This window comes from Triplophysa dalaica, chromosome 17 (genome assembly GCF_015846415.1).
Source record: "Triplophysa dalaica isolate WHDGS20190420 chromosome 17, ASM1584641v1, whole genome shotgun sequence".
NCBI lineage: Eukaryota > Metazoa > Chordata > Actinopteri > Cypriniformes > Nemacheilidae > Triplophysa > Triplophysa dalaica.
In genome coordinates this window covers 9,318,577-9,336,332 of record NC_079558.1, presented here as the reverse complement: position 1 = coordinate 9,336,332, position 17,756 = coordinate 9,318,577, and the positions used below count along the sequence as shown (strand labels likewise).

General features: G+C 35.4%; 2 protein-coding genes across 4 annotated transcripts; one reads left to right on the top strand and one right to left on the bottom strand.

Annotated features, from left to right (window-relative positions):
* Positions 1-47: 47 nt before the first annotated feature.
* On the bottom strand, positions 48-9,090 carry kctd17 (potassium channel tetramerization domain containing 17). 2 transcript variants are annotated; one of them, XM_056771165.1, is made up of 7 exons: positions 8,576-9,090; positions 5,110-5,218; positions 4,335-4,426; positions 3,966-4,064; positions 3,483-3,608; positions 3,046-3,179; positions 48-2,263 (listed from the first exon to the last, which is right to left on the bottom strand). In XM_056771165.1, the coding sequence occupies exons 1-6, from the start codon at positions 8,933-8,935 to the stop codon at positions 3,075-3,077; spliced, it is 891 nt and encodes a 296-aa protein (XP_056627143.1). In that variant the 5' UTR covers positions 8,936-9,090; the 3' UTR covers positions 48-2,263; positions 3,046-3,074. The 2 variants fall into 2 exon arrangements, with proteins under 2 accessions (XP_056627143.1, XP_056627144.1); XM_056771166.1 differs by lacking the exon at positions 3,046-3,179 and having other exon boundaries at positions 8,576-9,087.
* Positions 9,091-11,192: 2,102 nt separating this feature from the next.
* Positions 11,193-17,060, top strand: rangap1b (Ran GTPase activating protein 1b). 2 transcript variants are annotated; one of them, XM_056771613.1, is made up of 16 exons: positions 11,193-11,366; positions 11,750-11,870; positions 11,979-12,106; positions 12,195-12,254; positions 12,355-12,534; positions 12,686-12,820; positions 13,289-13,447; positions 13,533-13,646; positions 13,726-13,825; positions 14,028-14,112; positions 14,209-14,338; positions 14,511-14,615; positions 14,700-14,802; positions 14,884-14,972; positions 16,340-16,461; positions 16,540-17,060. In XM_056771613.1, the coding sequence occupies exons 2-16, from the start codon at positions 11,765-11,767 to the stop codon at positions 16,616-16,618; spliced, it is 1,695 nt and encodes a 564-aa protein (XP_056627591.1). In that variant the 5' UTR covers positions 11,193-11,366; positions 11,750-11,764; the 3' UTR covers positions 16,619-17,060. The 2 variants fall into 2 exon arrangements, with proteins under 2 accessions (XP_056627591.1, XP_056627589.1); XM_056771611.1 differs by lacking the exon at positions 11,193-11,366 and adding an exon at positions 11,423-11,506.
* Positions 17,061-17,756: the final 696 nt, after the last annotated feature.

The following is a 17,756-nucleotide window of genomic DNA, read 5'->3' as shown; positions in this document are numbered from 1 at the left end:
AGAACAAAGAAATTCATACAGGTTTGGAACTACTTGAGGATGAGTAATTCATGACAGAATTCTTTATTCTTGGGTGGACTATGTCTTAAAATTTGTAATGAAAATGAACATTAAATTATATTACATACCGTCAGTGACTCTAAATGCACTGTACAAATGCAGAATGCGTTTCAGAAATGTTTTACATAGTTTTACAGAAGATTTTTTCAAAAGACCTTGCACAATATTTTCTGAAAAAGTCTGAAGTTTATTTGAACTGCCTTGATTTATATGTACACAACAATGCTATCTGAACTTCTAACGTCAACATTTCCCACCTGATTGTTAAATAATCGACATACATACATACATACATACTACTAAGGGTATGTGCTTTAAATGCTAAACAAAACTCAACACAAAGTGTTTTCTAATCTTTATAAATTATGTAACATGTATGAATCCAATTTCATAATTTGTACATGTTTGCATGACAAAAACAAATGAAATACAAGCTTCTACATTTTACAACTTGAAAAAATAAATAATCAATAAAAATGACAAATACCATATTTGATAAATAAATAACACCTAGACCTTAAAATCCTAATTGACTGGTTTCTGGGACTATTTTGTATTATGTTTCACACCTGAAAATCTTACATAAAATATACAATACAAAACAAAAGCATGAAGCAAAAACATAAGTTGAGAACTGGGATTCATCTAAAACCAAGAATCTTATATTGTCAGTGTACAGACTTCACACATTCGAGACTAAATATCACATGTGCCCTGACAAGTAACATCATTTATTACCCTGTATTATATACAAAAATAATACATGTATTATTTCAGAATCACTTCAAAGGTGGCACATTATGTATCATCACACATAATAAAAAGGCAAGGCCATACAAATGTTTAACTGACGCATTAAATATTGATATTTAAAACTAAAATAATTTTAAAAGAATGATTGTTCAACACACCAGTCCTATTTAAAAAAAACATTTTGTTGCACATCTAATCACTGATGATAGAATTTATGACATTACCAGCATTTCACTGCTGTCTATCAAGACACAAGGATTGTATTTATCTTCACAGTTATAAACATCATTGTGCCATTGCAGATAATATGAACATTGTTGGGGTGACCTGGTAACACACTGGTGACCTGGTAGCAACAAAATAGTCTTTGTGAATTCCACTTGTCACATTATAAATACAGAAAAAAGTAATGTAGCCATAACAAACAGATGAACATGAGAATGCCGTGTCATCAAACAAACTCTTATTTTAAAAAGGACCTCCATCCATCGGGATATGGCAAACCACGGCGTATTTGATAAACAATTTCAGGCATACAAATCAGCCCATAGTACAGAATGTAGATATGCTCTGCTCTATGCCAAAGCAAAGGTGCTTAACTTGAATATTTGTTAATTTGAGGCGTGTTGATTTGATTGCTAATTACAAAGGCTTGTTCCAGGAAGAAATTTAACCTTCTCACAATGTACATGAATATAGTTTTATAATCCACCAAAAAGTTCCAGCAAATAAGCTAATGAACAAAAGTTTTGTTGACTAAGTGAATATTGTTCAGGAAATATTAAAATTCCATATATAACATACAGGTACAGCACACAAACAGATCATTCAACACCCCAGTGACCTATAATGACATTACAACCTTTTAGCCGGCACCACTGACTATCAAAATGAGCTGCTGAAGACTGAAAAGGTGGGTATAGTGCACTTCTGGTGGTCTGCCAGGGTGACACTACTGGCACGGTACCCACAACTGATCTGCGTATGTTTGCAAGATTAAACAGGGCCTATGATGAGTCAATATTCATGTGCCACTGTAAATGTGCATGACATAAACCCTAATAATGAATAAACATTACAGTATTGTACTGACAGTCTATTGTGGATAACATTGTTTAACTATAGTGATGTAAAAAAAGTGGGAAAAAAACTCGATCTCAAGACGTTTCCAAGTCCTGATGTTTATAAGCGCTTTGTTCAGGTTGCACTCTTTGGTAACAGGGCATGTTCTAAGATATAATTGTGTCGTTTCTGAAATGATAATACATCAGGTACCCTTTGCTTACCTTTTAATCCAGCACATTTTTTGTAGTTTCCCACTAATACCAGTTGCTCTAGTCAACAAATCTAAAAAAAAGTATGGCTATAAAAACAGCCTCATGAGCAAACAAATATCTAGAAAAATAAAATTCTCTTTATCCTACATCCGGGATCCATGGATCTGGAACAGCTGCAAAAAATTGGAAATTGTATTATAGACAGAAATATACACTCAGACTGGCTTCCCTGTTTGTTCTATGTACACATGTCAAATACAAAGATCGATTTGGTGGACGATATGGAAATGGATGAAGATGGCAATGACTCAGAGGCAATTTATGGAACAGACACCAAGCTAAATATTGAAGAATGAGTCATTTGCTTGACTGAAGTACAGTCATCATTTTAAAGTCGGTGACTTGTGCTACAGATTCTTATTGTACATTTTAATACAGAACCAGGAACTGTGTAGAAGAAGCTCAATTATTTAGAAAAAATACTGGAAATTATAATGCATTAGATTAAATAATACATGTCTATATATTGGAACCAAATGTGTATATTTTTCAATATCTGAAAAACAGAGATTCCTTATGTTATTTAATTAATTGAAATTTCCTACCAATGTATTATTCTAGAATCTCGGTTTTCCACAATATATTAAATGATTTAATATACTTTAAAGTTGTAACATTTCTGTGTTTGTCTGCACACTTGTGTAGTTTACATATGCAATATTTAATCATGGGGGAAATTCATGCTTTGGAGTTGCTAAGAGGCAAAGGCTATTGCATTTCATTGCACTCAATCCTCAACAAAGGAAAGTAAAACTCAGAGATCAAACAGAGATACAAGCAGCAGTTATAATTTCGTTCGGTATTCTTTGGTGCATTGAAATGCATTTACCCAAACCATCTTTACTATGAGAATCTACAGTATCACTATTACAACCAACATGATGGCATTCCTCACCAATTCCTTGGGGACATTGACACCTGTTTCTAATCTCTAATCCACTCATTGGGGGTGGCATTTCTCTCTCCCTCCTCCTCCGCCTCCTCTTCCTCCTCCTCCCTTGCTCCATCTTCCTCCTGTGTGTCCGAGGTCTAGTTACGTTATGAGTGGACAACGGGAGAACGGAAATAGGATGGATCGGAGTGCGCGAGATGACAGAATAGCAAAACAAAATGAAGATTGTAAAGAGTAGGTATGCAAATGGAAAAGATCACACAAATGCATGATAAGGAACGATAGAGATGAAAAGATCCAGTCTTTCTAGGCTGTAAGCATGTTTTTAAGGAAAATTTCATTGCAACTGTGCTTTAGAGTGTTTGTGAGATGACACAATCAAAAATGGAGAGAATAATGAGTCTGTTATTATGTATGTATGTGTGTGTAGGTTCTCTAACCTTAGTCTTGTGGCTCTGTTCAGTCCCTAATCCTCCAGCCGAGGTGTGGAGCTCTTTCGACACCACACAAAGAAATTCAGCCTGGTCCTCGGTTCCATAGCTGTAGGATGACCCAATGTTCACCATCTTCAGTTCAGGAGCAGACGAGAGAGAGAGAGAGAGGGAGAGGGAGAGAAGATTCTTCAACGTTCATATTTAAGATTTGACTTAAGGGAAGAAGACCATGAAGGAAAGCATCAAGCTGGATTGTATTCATAGTACTTATCAATATAACCTAAACACACCCATTTATTTTTGTAAACCCAAGCCATTACATAACAAAAATTAAAGAGCACACTTTTATGTGTTACTGGACTCTGAATCTGGGGGAGAATTGGACACTGGGAGTATTAGGATCAAGGGAAGGGAATTCAACTCCGTGTCAGTCCAACCCACAGTCCAGAGCAGTCCAAGGCGGGGTTTTCTGCAGGCGCGCACGCTGACCTGCTCAAACTTCCAGCCGTCCGACATGGTGGACACCATCTGGGTGAGCTCCTCTTCCTGACACTGCAACACCCGATACACGTGCTTTGGTGGTACTTGCTGCATGAGAGAAGGAGAGAGAGAGGGTAAGGATTAGTGAAGAATAAAAGAGAAGTGGTGGGAAGTAGAAGATAATGCCAAAAGAAAAGGATGGAAAGAAAGGAGTGGGCGAGAGGCTGACAGCTGTTGCATAAGCGTGCCAATGCAGTCATGAGTGTAGAGTAAAAACTGTAAGGGACTGAAATATAATTTTACTATTATACTTTAAATTAATGTATTTATTTTCAACCAATTAAAGTCAAATGGAGGGTGTGATAGGTTTTTTATTACCTGTGTGGCTTTGGTCTCTCTCTCAAGAATCCGTTCTTTGATTAATTTGATCAGTGGTGTTATGTTGTAAAATTCTGCCTCCTCCAAGACACCTGAAGGCAAAAGCACATTTCAAAGTTTACTTTAATAATACAATGTACATTTATTCACAAGCAGACACTTTTATCCAGAGTGACTAGAATCCCAGTATTTCTGAAAATAGTTTCTCTAAACGTTGATGTTTTATTCACTTTATCTGTTGTTTTGTTTTGCCATAATAATAAAAACACCTAAAATAGTTAAAAAAATAAAATAAAAAAAATAATACAACTTACAATCATTTTTCATTTATTCACTAAGCAGACACTTTTAACCGAAGCAACTAGAATAACAAAATTATTTATACATTTTTTGATAAAAATGGATATTGTTCATGTATACAATATTGTAAAGATTTAGCAATGCATTTTTATTTATTTAAATTAATAATTGGTTTAATATATTTTTTTTTTTCATAATTGTCTGCACTTATTATTGTTAGTGTTGCTTTGTAATTTTAGTTTATTCTGTCTGTTTAATTATTTATACGGTAAGGGGTTGTGGGAAGAGCTTAAATTTAAATTGTATAAAATGTTTTGTTTAGAGATTGAGAAAAGTTTATGAATAAATATGTATAAAAATAATAAAAATTCACAAGTTATCATATTAATATGATATTTAAAATACATTGATAAATATAAATAGACATTTTTTAGATGCATAGAGTGAAATCATTTTTCAATGTTAATTCACAAACCTTCCTCAGCCAGCTCCTTGTTATAAACCAGCTTTCCATGTCGCAGGTAGTTGAGTATGGGACCGAAATAGGTGGGATCTCGGTCGATGACATAAGCACCAGTTTCATCCTATACACACAAATCACAGGACTTTTAATAAAATAATGTGGTGTTTTTCGAATAACATTCTTTAAAATAAAGCATAATTATTACAAAATATTAATTGTTTACATTATATATTAATTAACAAATAAATAATCCTGCACATATGTCAAAGATTAATCACCATTAATCTGGTAGACAAGTAAAGCATTAGAACTCTTAACAGTATGTTGTCTTTTTATTTTTCGTCTATATAAATTAAGTGATTTTATAACATTTGTGTACTACATACAGGTAACACATAATAATAATCCCAACAGTACAATTGAAAGGCCTTTTTGAACACTTTATATATACACTTTAATCACTTTATCTAGGAATTTAATAATGTTATATAACTCCACCAGAGGTCCTAAAGCTCTGTAACTAAAGCACATGGACATGATGCAGTGAACAGAACATTGCCCCAAGGAATGAAAATGTGACTTCATGGCACAAAAGAGAAAAAACATTAAAGGAAAGGGCATGTGGAAAGTGGCACTGAGTGCAGGTCACAAGCATGGCCACAGTCATTGTTCCAGAAAAACTGAAAGTCTCATCTCTGCAGTGAATTAACCCTAAGAGCTCCAGCGAGAAACGACCTGCGGAGCAGTACATTATGCAGACAACATCATACAACACCCTACAGAGAACATTACTTGACTAAGCACTGGGCATGAGCACTCTGAGAGGCCAGCTGTGGTACAAAAACGCACCCATACTGTAGATGTGTCCACAAAAAGGCAAACTGGATAATATAAGTTATAGTAAAGAGAAAATGATGGTTTTAAAGAGTGCTCATGATTATAGATGCACCATAAGGACAAGCCTGAAAATTTAAAAGCACAAGAAAGATTGATTACAAATTAACAGTTCATAAGGCCTAAATCTGAGTAAAAACAGTGACTTTATAAATTATGACAATCTGGCCATTGCTGATGTAACTGATGTGCTCAATTCAACCCAAACCGCCTATTGAAGAAAACATTTCTTGAAACCTCGAAGCAATTTTACATCTATTCATCTTAGCTAAATAAAGCTCATCGAGGAAACCTAGAGCTCTTATTTCATTAGAAAGACATTCATATTCATAGGCCTATAAAAAATATAGGAAGCAAATTCAAATTTACTCTAATGAGATCTATTTTCGTGTGATATTTTAAAATAAATAATACATTTTTATGAGTATGTTTACATTCCATCTAGGTGGATAAAATATATTATATTTATCATTCTTTGCCAGTGACCCCATTTGACATTATAGGGAACCTCCAGTCTCTTAACTTTCATATAAAATGGTTTAAATGATATTTGTAAATACACAAAAATCATTGTAAATACACTAAGTACATTTTAAATGATCTGATGCATGCTTTTAAAGCAAGCTTTTAAAAGATTTCTTATCTTGCCATACCTTTTTTTTAACTGACCATATATAAAGACGCATACATGTATTTAAATATAAGTTGTATTATCTTTACATCTATATGTTACACATATGTCTTTATATATATATATATATATATATATATATATATATATACGCATATGTTTGTGTATTTCTATAAATGAAGAGTTTATTTGCAAAAGAAATAACTTGTTTTTATTGTTTTATGTTCTTATTGTTTTATTGTGTTAGTTAGGTGTATTTTTTGTAATTCTTGATCAAAACAACCCAAATGCAAATTGTTTTTTTTATCTGTTTTTGCAGATTAACTCTTCAAATATACATGCCACAAACACATAAAGAAACACATTTTTTTTTTTTTAAATCGAATAATCTACTGGACAGCGCTAAGATTTACCCATTTTTCTGAATTCACCTGCCATTGGACATCAGCCATTGGCCAGTTTAAAAGGCACATGCAGCTTATATACAATAATTCGTTTATCACGCAGTGATTCAAAAACAATATTTTCATTGGTATCACACTCACAAACATTAATAGCTCTGAACTTCATTAACACAAGATGAACAAGCACACACAAATCCAATTTTCAAAACCGCAAGAGCAGCAGACAGTAGACATGACTAGACTTGACACAGGCATGACAACACCTGCGCATGACTTCACCAGTGTCACGGTCACAGGGAACAAGCTGTCCATCCCACACAGGATTTCTCAAGAACACCAGAATTCACAGGGGATTTTACACAAAGTACAGATGTACACCTATTATCTGTTATCTGCCCATCACCCTCTAGTATTCATGTTTAACACTGCAGTTGCACAAGGCAGTATAAAATCTTGGTCCCTATAGAAAGCAAGCTGCATCCCATGGGAAGCACCTCGTAGGCAAACAAGGAACGTATTCATTTCAAAACAGAGCTGCAAAATAACTTTGTTCTTTACAGGGTGTGAAAGGATGTGAACAACGTAAACATCTATGTGAAGAAAGTAAATATTGAAGAATAATTTCTTTCCCGTGTCTTGTGTTAAAGGCACAATTTGAAACTTATTTAACACCATAAACTTTGGAAAGTCCTGCAATAAAAGAAAGACAAGGCCCAAAACAGAAAAGAGCGAACTCCAAAGATATGTTTGTGCAGAGGGCTGTGAGGCTTCAAGGTGCCATTACTCTAATCTCATTACAAGAGTGAAAGAGCTCATAACACTTCAGAGAGGTCAGTAATAACTGAGCTGTGATGGGTGATGAGAAGTACAGATGACTTCAGTGCCTCATTGCTTATTGTGAGGAAAGAGGTGCTTTGAAAGTGGAAAAAGGGAAATATCAGAGGATGGCTCGGGAGGGATGGATAGTTTAAAGAGGTGCTTGAAGTTATATATTTCTTATTGGTTTTGAAAATCAAAAGAGACAGTAAATGGATGAAATATTATATTAATTTTACCACACCATGCATTTGGATGCGTTTCACAAAAAAAAGGTGCCTGGGTAATAGTTTTCCTGAAGAATATTGTTAAGAACATGATTTGTAAATGTTCCAAAAATTATAAAAAAATATATATATATTTAAAAGAATATAACAACAAAATGGTCCTAAAATAGGAATAGATTTACTCAGATTCACTCCTAAATATTAGGGGAGCATTTGTGTTAATTGTTCATCGAATTCACAAAGAGAAATCCCTTACAAAAACAAGGAGATGCAAGTAGAAACATTAAAATTATAATTCATAAACAAGCAATTTTAATATATACATTTTATCACATATTTGTGAATGCAATGCTGTTAACGCGCAAGCACAAGGGTACGCAACACGCATTAATAGGCATCCATCTATCTGACTTAAGACCATCGGCATCATCATTAAATATTATAAACTCAAAATCTCTGTAAGAAAATAAATATTAAACTCATATCCATAAAACATGCTTTCTTACCGTATCAGAATGCAAATCCTGCTGCTGACACAGTCGATACAGAAATGAAGTTTGCTCCTTCAGCAGCGTTTGTCGCGTCGTTAGAAACACCGTCCCCCCGACGTTAAGACGGACCCATTTCCCGTTATTGCCCCCAGTGATGCTAACGACAGAACCGTTCCCAATAATATTTTCATCCCCACAGGATTCAACTGCAGTAGATGTGGCTGTCGTGGTTCCTTCGCTTCCGTCACTGTCTTTGTTGTTATTATTGTTGTTGTTGTTGTTATTTAGATTGCTGTGTGTTGTTGCTGTTGAAAATAAACCCGTTTCCGGTAAAGCCTGAGGCGCCGTCGTTTTTCCTTTGTCCTCCGTTGCCATTAGGGCAGGAAACAGAGACTGGTTTGTGTTGTATATGCAGACTGTCAGCTCGGTCCTGATGCTCTACTGGTGCTCTTGTATCTCTCTTCAGCTGCTCAGCGTGCGGGTTTTGCTCGTGTCAAAGAAGGAAAATAAGCGCACCAGCTGATTGGCTCGTATTCTGCAGTCCGCTGACTCCGCCCCTTTCTCCGTTGATGCGTTGATGATCACAGACCCTGCGCAGATTCTAGGAATCAAAAATGTGCTGTTTTGCCGCAATATATAAAAAAATTGTGATGGTTCGGTTTATTTCACACATCAGCAAATTATCTTAGAGCATAACAGTAATAAAGTATAAAAATAAATCTTTTTAAATGCAAACACATCTAGTTTAACAATAAATTCTGACTTCTGATCTTCTGACCTTACAATACATTGCTTTTTGCTTAATCTTTTTCTACTCATCTTTAAAAATTTGTTATTCGCTGCTAATGTTATGTCTGGCGCCCATGTTCGTTGTTCATAAAAGGCCTCAAATATTAATTTTGATTTAATCAATAACTTAATTCACTAGTTTAAAATGTTTGTAGCCAAAATTCTACACAATTGAAATGATCTACATCTTGTGATGACCTTTTGTTTGCTTTTCACATTTTTTAATTTTGTCTTTCGTGACAAGCAAATATTAAGCATATTGTATTAAAGTATTATGTTTATACAATCTCATAGCAAGTTTTTATGAGGCCAAAATGAACAATGACTGAGTTAAGCTATTATTATAAAGTTTCATTGATGTCTGATGCATAACACCCTTTTCAAGTCTTGCATCTGTTTCCTCTTAATTGTTGTTCATACGCTGTATTGTCTTTCTGTCTGCAATTTTAGGCTTGTCCCAAAAGGTGTTGCATGGTAATAAATATAAAGTTGTATGTTAGGGAGCACTTGGTGAGCTGTTTCATTAAAAAGGCTCCAGGAGAAAGGTGAAATTCTGGGAAGGGGGTCCATTTGTAGCTGCTGCTTTAAACATTTGGCTAATAAATTAAATCTCTTGTTACATTACTGCAAAATGTCTTAACACTTTCTCAGTTGTTTCTGTATTATGTTCCAAGACACTGTGATGTTCAGTTCGCTGTGTGGTCCATAAACATACATTTCTCTTGATTGCTACAGGTTATTGCAAACATTTGGAGAGTGTTTAAAAACCTATATTGATATTGCCTACTGACACACTAGTAAAAGATATGAATAACTCAAAACCAATTTTTTAAGACATCTAAACTGTAAATTTACTACGAATCTTATACAATGTAAATATGTGTTGTCCATTGAAACTTGACTAATTATCATTTTTAGTATGTATTATTGTACTTCAATTTTATTTGCATTTCATTTCATTTAATTACATACTTATATATATTATTATATTATACATTAGAAATATTTTAAAACCGCTTCACCCCAGATGGAACTCAAACCCAAAATCCCTGGTTTAGGAGGCAAATGCCTTATCCATTTCAACCGACCCCTGTCAGAAGTGTTATTGCCTTAATGAAACATACAAAAGTATTTATCACCAAATCTAAAACATGTTTGTAATTAAATATATAATCGCTGCAAATGACACACTGGCTAAATACTACCACAACAGTAATATTCAACTTCTAATCCGACATTTCACAAATCGCCATAAATTGTACATCACATAATAAATTAATGGTATCTGTAAAGTAAACAGTATAATGTTAGTCCAGGAAGCTATAACAGTAATGGACCCTGAGCTTTTATTATGGAACGATGTAGCACCTCTCGAAATCGGTCCCCTTTAGAACCCCGCGTGATTCAGATATTTTTAGCGCCTGAATTAAATTCTTACAAACGATTTATGTCACTAGTACTTTGATAAATGACCACTACTGTCTTTTCACTGAACACTTCATATAATAGTACATACATTAGGCTATGGGCAGTGAAATCAAACAAATCTCGTTTTTAATGTTTTAGTTATGGTAATTTTAAAATACCAAAAGTGGTGTTACTTTGTTTGTCAAGCAGATGTTGACCCGGAAATATTGGTGTGTATGTTACATCAAGTTTATAAGCTCATATTTTTTTCGTAAACTTACATTTTGACACTTTTATTTTACCAATCGTATTAAGCTTGCTAGAGGCTTACGCAGCTTCGGTTAGCCATACAACACATATCGAGTTAATAACTTTGAGATCAGGCATTACAACTACCTACTAAATTCGGTTCTAAGCGGGCACAACTCATTCGCACGGGGACCTAATTTTTCATGACACCGGCACTTTCAAAAAACTGTTGCGATATCTCATCGCCTGTACTCCCCTCCATGTGCCTGTTGTTGTGATGTTTCTAGCTAGTTCTGAGTGCTTTGCTATCTTCAATAAGTAACTAAACAATCAATATTTTTTTTCTGCGGTGTGGGATAAGGTAAATATTTACATGCCTGTAGCTTTAAAATGGCCATCTTTAGAATAAAATGAAACCGGTTTAGGGATTAGCCAGGTTGCTAATTGTGTGAACTAGCCAGTGCAGTGTACAGTGTTAGCATGCTAACGTTTAACTACGACGTGAGTTAATCAAAAGCACTTCAATCGTATTAGTATTTAAATGGAAACATGTCAGACACCTACTTTTATATAGAGTGCCAAGCTAAAATAACACTGGAGTCTCTATAAAAAATAATTAAAGAGGAAGGAAGTTAATATATGAATTGTACTATAAATGAAAAGTTTATACTTCGCAGTTCAATGTCAATTTGTTTGGTTACATTTTTGCATTGAGATTAATATGTGTTATTGTAATTTTACTAGTACTTTAAACAAGCAATGGCAGCAGAAGATATTGCTCAGCTTACAGAGGCTCTTGCCAAGACCCATGTTGGAGAATTAAGCTATAAGGGACGAGGGCTTAAGCTGGATAATGCAGAGTCTGGTAAGTAAAACATTTTACTAGATAATATTCAAATTTGAGGTTAGTATGGGATTCATAAATAAAAACCCTAAAATGCAGCATTGAGTAGTTTCCCTCCATATTCTGCAGTCAAAGAGATGGTGCAGGACATTGAACAGTTTCAAGGTCTGCAGTCCCTCAAACTGGAGGGAAACACATTTGGGGTGGAGGCAGCACAGAGCATCGCAAAGGCCCTTGAAGCGAAAAGTGAACTGCAGGTAGACTTACATTCCCACTAAAACATTCCACTTGCATATCTTTCATCTGCTATTTGCAATTCCTAATTTTCAACATTATTTGGAAAAGCAATGCCATTGGAGTGACATGTTTACAGGACGTCTTCGCTCTGAAATTCCACCAGCTCTGGTGAGCCTTTTAATTTCAAATAGCTCTGTTATCAGTACAGTGTATTTCTATTGTGCATTAGCTGATCCTTTATCTTCAACAATGCATTCCACCTCTCTAGAAATCATTGGGTGGTGCATTGATGACATCAGGAGCCCGATTGACAGAGCTGGACCTGAGTGACAATGCCTTCGGGCCCGATGGCGTAAAGGCAATTGAAACCCTGCTGAAGAGTTCTGCCTGCTACACTTTACGTGAGCTCAGGCTTAATAATTGTGGATTGGGCATTGGAGGGGGTAGGGTAAGTTTGGACTCAGATCAACACTATTGTAGTTAACCCTTCATCCATTAGATGATTGATGTCAATAATCACTTTTTACATGCGTCACCAATGATAAAAAGTGTTGGACATGTTAAATATTTTTAATCTATATGTAACTGGGATTTTGTAGGTCCTTGCTTCTGCCTTGACTGAATGCCATAAGCAGTCTAGTGCAGCGGGCGCCCCCCTGAGGCTAAAGGTTTTTATAGCTGGACGTAATCGGCTGGAGAATGATGGTGCCGCTGCACTTGCCAAAGCATTTAAGGTACTGTTTTAGTTAAAAAAATCTGTTAAAGGCCCGGTTTCAAAGACAGGGTTTACGGCTAGTCTTGGACTGAAATGGATGTTAGGGCTGTCTGAACTGAAAATAACTTTCCCTGACATATCTTAAAATTGATCAGTGACATTGTTTTGTCTCAGTATCCACACCAGTAATGTGTTTTTCTTAAGCATTTTCATAAAAGTGACTTAAATATCCTACTTTGACTAAGGCCTCATCTGGCTTGAGCTAAGCCTTACATTTACGCATTTGGCAGACGCTTTTATCAAAAATGTTATTGTATTATACATTTTATTCTGACTATGTGCAATCCCCTGGGATTGAACCCATGGCCTTGGTGTTGCTAGCACTATGCTCTAACCACATAGCCACAGGAAAGCCTTGTCTGTGAAACAGGGCCTAAGAATGCTAAAGGTTTTGCTTTGTCCGTCCTTAAGTTTGTTTTCCCTCCAGTTATTAGGAAGTCTTGAAGAGGTCCATATGCCACAGAATGGGATCAACCATGCGGGTGTAACTGCTTTGGCTGCTGCCATGCAACTCAACCCAAACCTACAGGTCCTCAACCTCAACGACAACACGTTTACTAAGAGAGGATCAATAGCCATGGCAGAGGTACATTGTGCATTATATAATCTCAAAGATGTTTATTTAGCACACAAAATGTATTCTTGTCTGTTTCTTTCATCATGTTTATCAGGCTATCAGTCATCTCCAGTGCCTTCAGGTCATCAATTTTGGGGACTGTCTGGTACGCTCGGAAGGTGCTATTGCTATAGCATGGGCCCTTAAAGAGGGGCTGCCACATCTTAGGGTGAGTGATGATACCAACATTTACTCACACAAATCGTTTCTTTCAGTAACTTAACATCTTTGTCATTTCTCTTGTCTAGGAGCTGAATTTGTCATTTGGAGAGATTACAGAAACTGCGGCTTTGATAGTTGCTAAGGCTGTGCAGGACAAAGCTGATCTGGAGAAACTGGACCTCAATGGTACAGTAAATGCACTATGTGTTAGCACCATTTTATTATTGTACATATCTCCTCTGAAGCTACTTTAAAGGGTTCTTATTGTGTTTTAATGTTTTGGTTGTCAGAAATCTAAAGATTTGGTAATTTGTTGGTTTACCTGTCAGTTTTTTAATGGAATACTGTTACTCCCTGGTAATTTGAGTTTATCTTGGTGTGTGTTTAGGAAACTGCTTGGGAGAAGACGGCTGTGAGGCTCTCAGGGAAACGATTGAGGGCATGAACCTAGGGGATATGCTGGGCTCGCTCAGGTTTTTTCTTTTGGATAAATAAGATACATGTTTTCTTGTGTGAAATACTTCCAAAACTGGGAGTGATTGAGGATGTTTGTAATGTTTGTAATGCAGTGATGATGAAGGAGAGCCTGATGAAGATGATGAGGATTATGAAGATGAAGATGAGGATGAGGAGGAAGACAATGAAGATACAGAAGAGGAAAATGGTGTTAATGGAACAGACGATGTTAATGAAGAAAACGTGAGCATAGCAAACCTCTGCAGGATTATAAGGACGATAAAATAGCTGTTTATTTTTTATTAAAAAATTGTACATGCACCTGCCGCAACATTGCATGTGGCATTAGGCATAACTTTTAAGGACAGGGAAGATCCTATCCGGATCCTATGACGGTTCACCTGTTTCTCCACAGGAGGAGCCTCACCACAGTTCAGAGCTCATAGCTTTCCTAAACTCCCCATCATCTGAGAAATTGATCTCCTTTGGAGCCAAGAGGGTCCAGCTTATTGAGCAGGAGGTACAGTACTGATCCTTTTAATTTTTTACAGTATATCTGTTGAGAAAAAAAACGTAAGATTCAATCGTCCATTGCTGTTTCTAGGTTGATGTTTCAGATGCTTGTAAAGTGTCAGACGTTTTTCTTAAGATCTCTTCAGTATATAAAGATGAACCAGAAGTAAAACGAGCAGTTTTTGAAAGCACAGGTATGGTCAAAATTTTATCATTTAACATATTTTTTGTTAATGTTGAATTGCATTGTAATTTAAATCATTCATGTCGCCCAGATGCTCTGTTGAGGAAGGCTTTTTCCAACTCCCACTCCCGGTCTTACAGTTTCATCTCCTCGTTGATTGTAAATCTGGGACTTTTAAAGGTACCACAGTTATAGTAAAAGAATGTTAAAGAAATAGTTAATTACAAGATGTATATGAGTTTCCTCCTTCATTTGAACACAAATAATTTTAATCTAAAAATTCTAACATTATTATCTTATATGGTGCTCAAGATGGCAAAGCTCCAAATAATACATAAGTCCATCAATAATAAAGTTATCCAAATGACTCCACAGGGTTAAAGGTCCAGTGTGTAATTTTTTGGAGGATCTATTGACAGCATTGCAAGATAATATACATAACTGTCTTCAGAGGTGTATAAAGAGCGTTCACAATGAAGCATTATCTTTTGTTACCTTAGAATGAGCTATTTCTATCTACATACACCTCGGATCCCCTTGAATGAAATTCGGCATGTTCTGTCAGCCGTCACAGTGTTTCTAATGGGAGGGGTGGAGTGAGCGGTTGGTTGGAATTTGCAACCTTGCCGCTAGATTTCAATGCCTGGACCTTTAAGTCGTGTGTCAGGCTGGCGTGGTTTTTCAATTTGTTTTCAAAGGTAACGCTGGTGCTGTGCGTTTTTCCCACAATCAGCGCCGGCGTTCAACTAGGTGCCCAGAGTTGAAAAATGCTCAACATTCGGCAGAATGCGTTTTCAGCCGAGCTCCTGCAGTTTTCTACCGCGTAAATGCGCCTCTGTGGAAAGAGTACCTTAATGTATATCTTTTGATACAAAACAAAAGACTTGTGAGAGAAAACGAGTAATATGTTTAGCTCATTTAGTAATCGATACAAAGTAGTCTTTTACTTCAGAAGACATAACACGTTTAAGTATAATTTTCTCTTTTGGGCTACTATAACAATGAATGTATGTGCCTTTGGGCTTTGCCATGTTGATCCCTATTCAAGAAGAAACCTTGACAGCAAATATATGGACAAAATTTCATTTAAGCAGTATTGATGTATTGGGGCTATTCCAGTCCAGTGTCTGTTGAATTTCAACAAAATCAAACTTCACGTGTGCACAACAGTCATCCAACAGCAATGTGAAAGACTGACAGCATGACAAGACACGAAAACTGTAATATAAATGTAGGTCATAACGTAAATGTATTTTTTATCTACAAATAAATGCAAACAATATTTTTTTTTATTTGGGAGAAATGTTGTTAGGAATTCACAAAATGAAACAAAAATGATAATTTTACCTAAACACATACACATAGTAAATAAAAAACACACATAGTTGTTCGGGTGAAGGAAGAATGTCATACATCTGGTATAGCATGAGGGTGCGTTAATTATTGTAAAATTTTCATATCTGAACTGTTTCTTTAATGTGTATAGTATATTTTTTCTAAATTTAATCTATCCGTTCCACAAATCATTGATGTTTCCTTTTTTACAGAGTGAGGATAAGAAAATTAAGGTTTCTGTGCTGCCTGGACATTTGCTAGCTTTAGAGCACGCAGCAGCACAGGAGTTCTTCCCGCTGGATCAGGCTGGTGTTCTGGAAGCGTTTGTGTCACGGTTAGTCTGCTTCCTAGCAGCAACAAAAACATACGTTCCATTTGGTATATTTTATGTATACATGTGTTTGTTTTCCAGACATGGCAAAGTCTTAGAATCCTGTTCCAGTGCCAGAGACGCTCTCAAGACCACGTTGGCAAAAAGGACCACTGCATAGATTTTTAACCTTTAACAAAAGCCACTGAAATTACTTCTTACGGGTCAAAAAAAAAAACTGGAATATTACCAAACTTGACAAGCTACTTGAGAATCTGAAACTATGTTGTAGTTTATTTCTGCTCAGTCAATTCTGAATCTAATTTCTCACACAAAACTGTTCATTCTGTACAGTGATATCTAGTGCCTGAAGATGACTAGTGCAAACTGTTGACAGTAGCTTTACATAAGTATGTTGTGATGTACTTTCATCTCTTTTTAGAAATATTTCTTCTATTTTTATATATAAAAGGGACGGATAGAAAATCACGCACTGGGTGATAATTAGGGCTTGAATGACTGTGATAATGTAACTATATGACTGTTCTTATTAGTGGTTCAAGATTGATGTGGTGTATAATGCACTCTTGTGAGTAAAGTATGTGTGCCATTTTGTGAAGGAATGTTTTGATGGTAGAATTGCATTCAAAACAAAAATGACAAATGCTGGACTAAAGTGAATGAATATGATTACTGGTTTGGAAACATTACATTTGGACGTTAGTATGTACCGCAGGTCTACACTGTATATGGGTGTTTTCACAACTACAGGCACTTTTGACTGTCCAAAATATAAAAATTAACCTCTGAATTTTAATCATCAGAGTATGAAAATGTGCTGTGGTAAAGATATGTATTTAGGCTAATATTGCAGCTAGTAAGGTTTATTACATTAGTTTTGACTATTAGCATCTTAACATACATTAATTAAATAGTTATATACATTCATTTAAGAAAAGGAAGTTCAAACTACAGAATTACTAAGCTATATGGTAAGGACACAGACTCAATACTGACAAAGAAAAGATGATATTTCCTTATATTTTTGAGTGAGGTGGCCTAATCTATCAGCAATGTGCTCATGTTGTTATATCTGTTTCCATAGAGAGTAGATTTGTTTGTCTTTGAAAAATTATAATAATGATCAGTAAAATATAAAAAAAAAAACATTTACGCTGCCGTAAATTAATATGTAGATAGTCAATTGCATTTTAAATGGTAATTTAATTACCTTATTTAACATATCTTAATACTGTGACAAGAGTTGTGGGACATGAACAAAAACGGTGTTTACCTATAAATGCTAACTAATTTTATAT